The following is a 12,260-nucleotide window of genomic DNA, read 5'->3' as shown; positions in this document are numbered from 1 at the left end:
ATATTTAATTGATTGTCCATTAAAATACATCCCTCTCACAGTTACTGCTATTAAGCCTGGTTTCTCAACCTACAGTATGTCAGGCATATGACAATCCATAGTTTCTCCAAAGTCATTCAAGGGTTCTCATTGATCTTTTCCTCCTCATCTTTCCTCAAACTCCCCAAATATAGTCCCCCACCCAAAGCTCTTCATTCATGTGCATGAGATGCACTAAATGTGTGTTTCTGCTTGTTTCAATTTTTAAAAAAGCTTTAATGAGGCAATTGGTCTTTTTTGTTTCTAGGACCAATTGATTGATTGCCTCTTAGTAACCATCTTCAGGTCCATAATTAGAAAAAAAAATCTTTTATTTCATTTTTTGCAATGCCCATTTCAGTATTTTATATTACTACTAAAAAGGGGGTTGCTTTAACTATTCAGATCCTTGGGATAACTGAAATGTTATTATTTTTCATGAACTTCTCAAAGTTTCCATTCACTTTATGTTCTCTTGTTCTCCAAGAGCTTCAGCTTCAGTTTCTTATTTTACTATAGCAAACAAATGTAAACCTATTTCCTTCACTTTTTTTGTTGTCAACAATGAATTACCTAAGTATACTTTTATCTTCTTAATATTTAGCATTTAAACATTTCCATGCTTATGTTTTTAATGGGCTCTTCTAAATCTTGGTTACATTGATAATCTGTGCTAGCTCAGTAGTATTGACCCTGATATGTAAGAATTCCAGGATTTCAAGCTGGAATTTTTCTTAGTCCCATTTGCTGATGATGAGAATTGAACTTGCAGTGGCCTTCCACCTATAGGACATGTGCTCAGAAAAAAATATTTGAGCAAATGCAGAGATATTATTATAAAGTGAATAATGTCAAGATAACTTTGTCAATTATTTCATGTTTTCATCAGAGATGGCAATGATCCAAATGCTCTGATTTGAAGTTGTTAGTGCAGAATACCAAGATTAGATTTTGCTACCTAGCTATTATGCTATTTCATTCCTTGACTAGCATTATGCCACAGCAGGAACTCCTACAGGATCAGACAGATAGGTATGGATAAGTGGAAAGATGGGGAGATTGGTATTCCTAGAGCCACTATTTAGAAATAATGATGGAGAAGTCTGTGGAATTCTGCATCACATCACATTCCTAGATAATGTCTCTCCAGAGAATATTAACCTAATGTCACAGTAAACATTGGCAATTTTCAGATGTTTATAAGAAAGCTTAAGCAAGAGAGAATAACATTCCTATATCACCATACCTATTGGTAACAATCCAAGAAGCAATGGATAACCAAGAGAAGAAAGCAGCTGTTGTATATTTTATATTTAGTAGATAACTAAGAAGTATTATAAAACAATACATATGTATATTGGCATTAGTGTCTCCAAATTCTGATTGATTGCTTATTGTGAGTGGTTTAATATTTGTGAAGTCCTATCCCTGCATCTCCCACCTCCACGCTTGGTCCTAATAGATTTTCAAGAAAACATAAATAGGCTTCTCTTATTGGTTAGGCATATAGAACTTCAGCACTAGCCACCAAAGATTATGTAACTTGGGGATGACCTGCATTTTTGGATGTTCTTAAAAAAAAATCATCTGAAGCCTAATCCATTCACACAAAACCTCTTGGACATTTGACTTATTTTATGTCACTTGCTTCCATTTATGTCATCGTGTCAATTTACAACAATTGTGAATGATTTAAATATGGAAATACTATAGATTATAGCCTGGGGCTAAAGATTGTAACCCGCCCGAATGGTATGAATGTTGCGTTTTTAATCATGTACTGTCTTATATGTAAAAGTCTGTTTTCCCCCCTTCCTTCGGATTGTGAGCCGCCCTGAGTCCCCCCAGGGAAAAGGGCGGCATACAAATAAACAATCTAAACAATCTAAATCTAAATAATGTACATTCATATTTGATGGACACTCAGATATTGTAGATATTTCTCTTGTCCGTTAAATCAAGATTTTAACTTATTGCTATACAAGAAGTAACATCTTTTCTGTCATCTAATAAATTGCATTTACTTATTGGTTCTATCCACCATCTTCACATGACCTTAGAGCAAAATGTTCCTAATGGTGAAATAGAAGATATTCTTCTGGAAACATGAAAAATGAAATAATGTTCATATTACATATTATTTCTTCTTTGTTGATATCCAAAAGGCAGTGCTTGGAAATGTTCCAAGTTTACTTTGAAGATTAGCATAAAGAGAGCACTGATGAAGAAGAATATGCAGGTACAGTGACTTGGACATTCTCCACAAGTTCTAGAAACCCATCTAAATATGGAGCTTGGATGTAAGATCCAAAGATATGTTGTCTTCTAGTCCCCTATGCCATAGATTTCTAAAACTGTTTATCTATGAGAATTTCTAAATAGAGGGTTTCAAAGAACTTGTAACTGAAAGTTTTTATAACCAGCTGACTGATAATGCAGACTCACAAACCAGCTGTGAAGTGAAATGTTCTGATGTACAAAGTTTGGTCTTAGGATACAATGCGGGAAGTTGCCTTACATTTAGCCAGATCATTAACTCATTCAGCTCCATATTCTCTAAACTGGCTGTCCAAGGTTTGTTTGTTTTTTACATTTCAGTTCTAGAATCATTTAATTCTATTCTTAGCAGCTTTTATCTTTTTAGAGTCAAAGATTATTAATTCTCCCATTCAGATTTTCCTATTACTAAAACCAACTAGGATGTGGATGGCAAAAAAAAACAAAAAACCAACCCCGACCCTTACAGGATCTGCTTCTTAAATTTCTTTGAAGAGCTTTCCCTTTGGCCCAAATCCTGACTTCTTTAGAGATGTTAGTCTTGGAAGAAAGTATTTGAGTTTTTAAAACTCCTGCTAGCATCGGGTTCTCAATGCAGGGCAGGATGGAGAAAACTTGCATGGCATCATTTTAAGTGTGTGTTTTGATTGAATGGTAAGGAATGGCCACACTGTCTATGAAAAAAAGAGAATATCTCTTTTAAGTCCATATGTAGACAATAAAAAGAACTGAAAGAAGTTTCAACTAAAAGAAACAAAAAGGAAGTTCAACAAGCTCCTACTAACTAAGGTAACCATATTTGGTCTGCAAAAAGAAAATCCCTGTCTCCTTGCTACAACCTTATGGTAATCTGGATTTTTGTGCCCCAGATGCAGGCACTATTTCTTGCCACAAAGTTAAAGCAACATTATGAAGTTCCTCCACAATGGAATCTGAAACTTGTCTACCATTCTTGACGAAGTACTTTTTGACAACTGAGACTGCCCTCTCCACGTAGGAAATAAATAAATTGTAGCTGCATTCTATAATATTTTTACACCAATACTGGGGTTTCTTTTTAGATATTAAGGTTGCATGCAAACAGAGACAGAAAATATGGGATGATTATTGTGAAAAAACAACATGAAGGCACACTGTATGGTTATCTTTGACCAACGGCCATGACAAGCATCCAAGACACAGTTTTAGGACAAATGGTTGGAAGTACAATCCTCTCCATTTCTGACTTTACCTGACAAATGACTTTTCTCATGGAAAGGAAGCTGCATGTCTTTCTCATCTGCTGTAGAGAAAAAGTGTGTGGAATTTGTGTTTAAACTATTTTTCCCCTCTGTTTGGAAACTTTATTTCACAATATTGAAAGTACAAAATGGGTTAATCCTATTTGGTACTTACATGGCTTCATACATCTGCTAATGCAGTCAGCTTCTGTCTCAAATCTATTGGCATTACCGTTACACCCACCATACCAAACCTGGGTGCAGATCTTGTTTTTGTAGTCAAAGTACCACTTAACCTGATACTCCTTGCACTGCGTGCCCATGTCAAGGTCCAGTAAGCAAGGATCTGTTAAATTTGAATTTCAACATGTGCAAAGGTTAAATGACCCTGAAAATATTAAAAGCTTCGAAAAAGGCACAAGATGCCAAACCCCGCCCCCAAAAATAAACATTTTCAACAAACAAAAAAGAAGTAGAATACAATCTTTCACTAATGATTTTTACAGAAACTATATGGAAAATAATAATCTTGCACTGCTAATAAAATCAAAGATATGCCAGGCAGCCAGTGCATGAGTATAAATATTGTATTGACTCATGTCTTACACAGATGGGCTGTAAAAGTGCTATATTTCTGCATGCCTCTGTTAAGTCATTAGCCAAATCCAGTGCAGAGTAGCAGTCAGAAATATAAAAAGCAGAGTGGAGAAAATGCAAAAAGGATATAGTCGCAAATTTTACAACCCACTGGATCTGTATGGTTGTTTCCTGAAATTACACTGTTCTTATTTTATTACCAATGGGCCAATCCTACCCTCAGTACAAATAATACCCTTCTTATAAGACATGTACCTTCTTAGATGTAGAAAGTGAATTTCAGCACATCTTTTCCTGTGGAGCCTTTATTCTACTTCCTGTCCACTTATTTGAATTTGTTGACCTTCTCAATTAAGGACCAATACTGTACTGATGTCAGCACTCACTATACTGCTCAACTGAGGGCACGTGAACTCAGAGTTTGCAAGGAAGTTGATTATTAAGCTATACTGTGAAATTGTCGCGTGTTGCCTAGTTCTGGAAGTGCTTCCTACAGCACTATCACACTTTTAAAGTACTTGCCAGGAGAAGGAAATTGAATTTTTCAATCTTAGAGTCTTATGGGTTGGCAAGAGCTGAGATTCCCAGGCTCTTCTCAATACAAAAAGCAGAGTAGCCGTTGTTTGGAGGATTTAGGATTATTTGAATAAAACCTTAATTGTGTTAGAATTAGACAATGGTGTGACCTAAATATAAGCTCGGAGGAAAAAAGAGATTTAAAATAATCAAAATAACATAGAATAATTAATTAGGGGTTAATATACTGTATACAAAACAGTTCTTTCAACGAAGTTGGTCATACAATTTTTTAAATCATTTTATCCACTTTACAGATAGTCCTCGACATAATCACAATTGAGCCCAAAATCTCGAATTTTAAGTGAATTTTGGCTCATTTTATGTCCCCCTTTGCCACAGTTTTAAGCAAATCACTGCAGATGTTAGGTGGACCATGCAGCCATTAAGTGAATCTGGCTCCCCCCACCCTTAACTTTGCTTATTGGAGGCTGGCTGGAAAAGTTACAAATGGTGATCACATGATCCTGGGACACTGCAACTGCCATAAATACATGCCAGTTACCAAGCACCCAAATTTTGATCACATGCTATGGGGATCCTACAACAGTTGTAAGTGTGAAAAAGGTCATATCACTTTTTTCAGGGTCATTGTAATTTTGAATGGTCACTAAACAAATAGTTGTAAGTCAAGGACTACCTATGCTTGAAATGTTTATATTCTTTACTTTATATTTTGCTTTCTACATCTATATTGAAATTTATTCCTTCTTCTTGGTTGAACAATAAGGCATTATCATGTCTCAAAAACACAGGCTATTCAGTGAAGCACTTCCCATAGCCATTTGGAAGAGTGTACATGAGCACACAGACACACACAACGCACACAGTTTCCTACTGTCTCCACCCAAAATCATGTCATGGCATCTTCAAAAACAATGTGATGTGACTAGAGGGGATTTTCTCACACTAGGAACTTTTATAGGTGAATACAAGTCCGAAAGAAAAGGGTTATCATTATTACATGAAATTTACATGGCTCACTTGCAAAAGAATAGTTGAAAAGAAGTTAAACTAGACATGGACAAGAGACTTTGAAGAACCAGTTCAGTGCTGCAACAACTGTGTCATAAAGGCTGAAAATTGATAACAGAAAAATAAGTGCAGTTATGGACATTATAAAGAGAAGAATAATGGAATTAGACAAACAAAGATGAAAATGATTAAAGAAATTAATCTGTAATGCAAATATGTAAAATCTACTATGTTTAGGGAAAAGATATCTCCACCAATTTCCAACTAAAGCTTTGCAAAGCTCAATGTTTTCAAAGTTCTCTTTCAGAATTTATCTCTTATAAAAAATACTTTTCTACATTTTTCTATGATTAACTTCATAAAAGGGAATAGCATATTCAAAACAGCATTGCTGGGTAGCTTGTATGAAGATGTCTAGTACCTTTCATCAAACCTTCAGTTATCAATTTGCATGAAAGGAAATCCTAGTATTTTTTTTTCATATGGTCTTACAGAAGTTTGCAGACTTTAAAAAAATGTGAGTTCTACCATGATCATGAACATTATTAGAAATGCCTGGCATGGAAGTTCAGGCCAGAATTCATAATATGCAACAGAAAAAAACCAGAAACAAACAGAAACAATAGATTATGGGAAGCTAAAACAAAGCAAAATAAAATACTCATCTGAATTTGAAATTTGAAAGAATTATGTGGCTTATATCTTTCCTATTAATGGGCAATGCACAAGGAAGTTCAAATATTGTTAGCAGTAAAGATTGTATCAAATTTTGAAAAATAACAAATCCAATATCAATTCAACCCATCTTAGTTTTGTAAAATTATATTATCTACCATAGTTTTTCAAATCTTATGAACAGGTGAATCAGAATGGCAGCAAAATAAAAACTGATTTTAACAGAAGTTTCATTAAAATTATGACAATTTCATAAACTTGTCATATTAACATAAATTATTATAACAAAAAAATTAACACAACAATCACATTCAGAACAAATGTGAATTATCTACATATTGTTAATAACTGAGTTTAACACAGTGATTTGTTAATGGTTGGTAACAAAAATAAATAATTACTTGAGCTAAGACACATGGCAAAGAAATGAGCACAGGATTTTACAGTGACACAACATCACATAACTCAGACTTTTCCAATGAGCCATAAGAAAATATATTTTCCATTACCCGCAGAAAAATTTTATGCTAGGATGACTGGTGGTCTATTAGGGTTGGCAGGGCTTTGGAAATAATTCAAAAATGAACCTTTGATACATGAACACAGCACCTGACCACAACCCTTTAAAACAGATGTTTGTCACACAGTTGCCCTATGCAACTACCAATTGACATAGCATAAGGTAAGACATGGCTACTTTGAAAGAACTGCAGATAGGGATACATTTATACCAATATGCAGTTGCAGGATATGAAGCTAAGTAATTGTCTGCTGAAGGAGTGAATGAGCCAACATTTGCCCTCCAAAATGCAAATGGATAGTACTACTAGAACAGTAGTGATAGACCTTCTTTTGGGAAGAAGATCATTAAGATAGCAGATCAAGTCTCCCTAGCTGTAATCACTGAAGAAATGCAATCAGTTCCTAGGATTTTTTCTTTACTTACAATTTCCTAAAGTTTTAAACCTTGCAATTCTGAAGAATGTCTTACCCTTACTAGGGTCAAAGGATCTGTAAAAAGTGCAATTGTGGGCATTTTCTCCGAAAGACTATTGCAGGGCTGTGCAAAACCAGCTATTCTTCCTTTTTACACACCTTTATACAATGTGAAAAGCTTACATACATACATACATACATACATACATACATACACACACACACACACACACACACACATACATACATACATACATACATACGAACCAATGCATCTCACTACAGAAGAATTGTACACAATATGGTACATTTCATTTGAGCATCCTCTTAGCTCTTTTGGAATTTTCAAAATCACCCTGTATTAGAATCCAGCTTTAATTTCTACAATCCTGTCATGCTCCACTGAGAATCAACAATAATAGTACTACCTGCTGACTCTAGCTAATGGAAACTCTAGTATAAAGCGTGGGACATCTGGGGTTCATGGCTTGCCACTTACTTTGAGATAAAAACTTCCCTGGCACATTATGTTTACCCTTTAGTTTACACATTTTACTGTTCCACAAAAATCAACCAGTATCCTTCGTTTCAGGTAGCATATCGTGTTGGTGCCACTTTAGATGTTTTCTCTAGAACATAGTTTAATCCAGGAGTCCCCAACCCCTGGTCCGTGGACCGGCACAGGTCCACAACATGCCAGAAACCAGTCTACACAAACAGCCACATCCACGGGATGCAGGCAGCATGCAAAACTACATCCCTCTAGTCTGTAGAAAAACCTCTCTCCACGGAACTTGTCCCTGGTGCCAAAATGTTTAGGGACTTCTGGTTTAATCCATCCAAACTTTCATTTCCAATACCTCTGAGATCTTTCATAGCTTGGACTCACCTTTTTCAGGGACATTCAAAGGTTCAGTGTTCACCATTACATTGGTTGCTGCTGCTGCTCCTGCTGCTCCTGCTGCTCCTGCTGCTCCTGCTGCTCCTGCTGCTCCTGCTGAAGGGATCTTGGCTGCTGGCATGCTCTCTGTAGAAAGCAAGCCAAGCAATAGTGAGGGTGGGCTCAGGATGACTCAAGTCACAGCAATAAACTTTTTTACTTACATCCAGACTGATTGAGACATTGCACACAACACTTCTTCAGCTTTATATGTAATCATACATAAAGAAAAAGAAAGCTATAGTGTGTTTTAACATTACAATTTTAGCAAGCACAGTGCCTAGCAATCAATTAAAATCATGGAAATATATTAATATACAGATGTATATTTTGAATATTATGTAACAACTGACTATATCTAGTAATCCAGTTATGATTACTTATTATGAACTTCGTTTTTAAAAGAGACATTTTGAACAAACTTGCCTGAAATATAACAAAGGTAGTATTCAAATCAGGCACTTCATTCAGAAATAGATTTCTCACTAGAAATTATGCTTCAGCAATGTAAAAATGCAGGAAGAGGGCATTATTCCTTCTGAGTAGACACTTGGAAGTTGCAGATCAATATTAATCAAATTGTTACAATATTATCTTTTTCTCCTACTGTAAAAATCTATCAAATGAATACCTCACTATAGCATATAATGCTGCTTAAAAATGTGACCCAAATACATAGTATTAATTAGGCTATGTGTCATTACTATTAGGACAACATACTGGTTTGCTTCTTCTTATATCCAAAAACCAAAATTGATAGAAAAAACAATGCACTTAATTTAAATACCCAAGATAACTTACTTGTATTAAATGTTCCCCTATAAGTAGCTTTGGCCTGGGCATTATGATAACCTGTGATAGCAACATGATACTTTTGTCCACTCTGAAGATCTCCAATGACTCTTTCATTGTTAGTTAAATTAAGCCTCAAAACTATGGAGTGGTCATGTGCTGAGGAGACTGTGATGTGATAGACATAGACATTCTGAGGCTCAGGAATCATCCAATGCAGCTTAGCACTGTTTTCAGTGATATCAGTTATTTGGACTTCTCCATTATGTTTAATCACTGTTGAAGAAAAGAAAAAACTAATAAAAGAACAGAATTAATAGATTCAGGATTTTAAGGATGTTCAGGATAAGACTTATATAAAAAAAGATATTAATAAAAACTTAGCTGATCTTACCGAACACAAAAATCCCCCAACAGGGAAGGTGGGGGAAAAATATCTATAATAAGCTAAGAATATTCCAATATGCTAGAACCTTTAATTGCACGTGGAACTGTGTACTATTTGCAATCTAAAAAAAAGATTGCAAACATTTCCAGAACCCAGTTGACATATACTTATTTTGTAAATCATTTACTTAAGACCTGCCTGCTAATAGGCATAAAAAATGAACAGATCACATTTTGCATTTGAAAACACAAAAAGAAGCTGTAATTAAACGCCTTAAATACAAACTACATTTAAAGTCAAACACGAAAAACCCCACAATATCTGCTTATGTTGTTTTAATGGGGGGGGGGGGAAGCCTTCTGAAACTTGCAACCACTGAAAAGAATTTCTAAGGAAACCTCAACTTTTCCCACTTTCAGCTGTTTTCCTTTGTAAAATAATATTGTCCATTCCTGCTTCTTGCAACTTTTCCAATTATTATTTTAAAATATAATCTGCAGGATTTCTTTTCATACATACCTCTTTTACTGAAGCAAAGATATGGTATTTGAAGTTAAACATAGTAATCTTTTGTAAACAAAACAGTAAATAGCAAATTATTGTAAAGTAAAATATTAAAATCTGTTTAGTAATAGCAGGAAGATGTACCTTACCTTTTGATTTTTCTGTTACAGCAGGTGTGACAGTAACATTATTTGGAATAGTTCTGTTAGAAGAAACAGAAATAGTTATAGGTATGCATACTGTAAATAATCAAGACACGTTTAAGTCTTTGTTTCAAAATCTGCATCTGCACTCTTTTGCACTTGTTTGGTAGAGTTATTTAAGACAGCAGCTTTTTAAAAATCCAATGCTCCTTTCTGAACAAAAGCATTTTACAATTTTTAGCAATTTTATTGCACGCTTTATCTGAAGGATAGTAATTTTATTAAGATGCCCCCAGTATTAATATATGTTCTTAAAAAGTAAAGGTGGTCAGAAAAGTATATGGGATTTTCTAGACAGGAGCATTTTTTAGTATAAGTATATATGAATATTTTCGAGTATGTTTTCTAATATATGACTACATCTTCAAATCAGAAAGAACAAATGATCATCTTAAAGATACTGGTTTTTCAACAGTTAGTGAAGTAGTTGTTCTGATTAAAAGCTATCTGAGATAGCTTCCCATACAGATATTAGGAAGGGTCTTCTGTTGATCCAGTTGACCACTAGATGAGAAATTCTAAAGCTGAAGTAATCAGGTCTGGAAAAGAAGCTTCTTTCTGTTGATGAATTAATGAGCTCTCCAGTCATCTTGTAAAATATACGACTGCTCCATTTCATATCCCTTTAGTCCATTTTGACCCAATGTTAAATGGGACTGTTCTCATTATGCCTGCGCAGTGTGTGAGGGACAAAACATCTGCTTGATTCTTGAGAATGTGCTGCTCTCCCTTTTCAGCAAATCATCAGCCACACAGGTAAAATATCCACAAATCAAGCACAGTATCTGGGATGGGGAGAGCCAGATTCCAGGACTCTAGCCAAACATTTCTTCCTATGACCCATTCTGCCATATCCAAGTTGAATACTTGTGGGGGGGGGGGTTGTTAGGGAAAAAAAGATCAGCATCACAAAGGTTGCCAAATTCAAAATCATTGGTTATGTTTAGGAATTTATCATCCTTCTTTTTCTTTCTTTACATAGACAAGAGATGGGGAGAGAGGCAAGCCTACATCCGCTTATAAGGAAGAATAAGAACTCTCATGTACCATTAGTCACCAAATTTAATCTGATAGAGTGCTCACAGAACATAGTACTTTTTATACAACTTGCAGCCATCACTGAATGCTATTGGCCTTAAAGGAAAAAATATGATTTAAACCCAGGACAATTAAATATAGTTAAAGAGAACTTAAGGGTTAGAGATGGGACAAAGATAGGGTCAAGTGAGGATACTGCTTTCTACCCATATAAGAAACAGGTTTATACTGCTCTAAACCCATATTTATTCCCCATTCAAGGCAATAAATATAATAACAATAGCAATAACAATAACAACCAACAACAACAATAATAATTAAGGAAGCAGGTACATTAAAGAAAGAAACAGAGTCACTAATCCTGGCTGCACAAGAACAAGCTATCCTCACAAATAGCACACCTGGTGCTATTCCAAAAGCACTTTTGGAATGCCATTAAGATCAAAATCGAAAAATCCTCTGATGATGCCAAATGAAGACTTTGCAAAGAAGCTGATGAAACTGTTGATCACATATTCAGCTGCTGTAAAAAAATTGCGCAAACTGATTATAAATTGCAGCACAATTCAGTAGCACAAATGATCCATTGGAATTTGTGCAAAAATTATAATATTAAAACAGCAACAAATTGATGGGAATATAAGCCTGAAAAAGTCACTGAAAATCAGATGGTCAAGATCTTATGGGATTTTCGTATACAAACGGACAAAATACTGGCGCATAGTACACCAGACACCACACTGGTTGAAGAAAAAATAAGGTTACAATCATAGATATCGCAATACCAGGTGATAGCAGAGTCGACGAGAAGGAATATGAAAAAATTGCAAAATACCAGGACTTAAAAATCGAAATTCAATGATTATGGCACTAACCAGCAGTGGTAATTCCAGTGGTAATCGCTACACTGGGTGCTATTCCAAAAGCACTTTTAAAGTACATTTAAAACAGTTAAAAATTGACAAAACCACCATCAGTCAAATGCAAAAAGACGCACTACTTGGACCTGCACGCATATTACAAAAATACATTATGACGTCCTAGGCCCCTGGGTAGGGCCCGACTAGTAATCAATGCCAAATCCGGCGAAACAACTGTCCGCTGTGATACAATTCTGTTGT

At 35.2% G+C, this 12,260-nt stretch overlaps 1 protein-coding gene across 4 annotated transcripts in view; it reads right to left on the bottom strand.

Annotated features, from left to right (window-relative positions):
• The window catches only part of COL6A3 (collagen type VI alpha 3 chain), a 136,795-nt gene that overhangs the window by 13,616 nt on the left and 110,919 nt on the right, over positions 1-12,260 (bottom strand). For 3 of the 4 annotated variants that reach the window (XM_032212903.1, XM_032212901.1, XM_032212902.1), the window contains 5 exons: positions 10,048-10,100; positions 9,016-9,282; positions 8,164-8,301; positions 3,691-3,861; positions 3,527-3,577 (listed from right to left, as the gene is read on the bottom strand). In XM_032212903.1, the coding sequence (XP_032068794.1) occupies positions 3,527-3,577; positions 3,691-3,861; positions 8,164-8,301; positions 9,016-9,282; positions 10,048-10,100 (680 nt within the window). The remainder of the gene's footprint in view (positions 1-3,526; positions 3,578-3,690; positions 3,862-8,163; positions 8,302-9,015; positions 9,283-10,047; positions 10,101-12,260) is intronic. The other variant, XM_032212900.1, reaches the window with a different exon arrangement.

The sequence above is a fragment of the Thamnophis elegans genome, chromosome 3 (assembly GCF_009769535.1).
Source record: "Thamnophis elegans isolate rThaEle1 chromosome 3, rThaEle1.pri, whole genome shotgun sequence".
Taxonomy (NCBI): domain Eukaryota; kingdom Metazoa; phylum Chordata; class Lepidosauria; order Squamata; family Colubridae; genus Thamnophis; species Thamnophis elegans.
The sequence above is the reverse complement of the archived record's forward strand: the minus strand, read 5'-3'. Positions and strand labels throughout refer to the sequence as shown.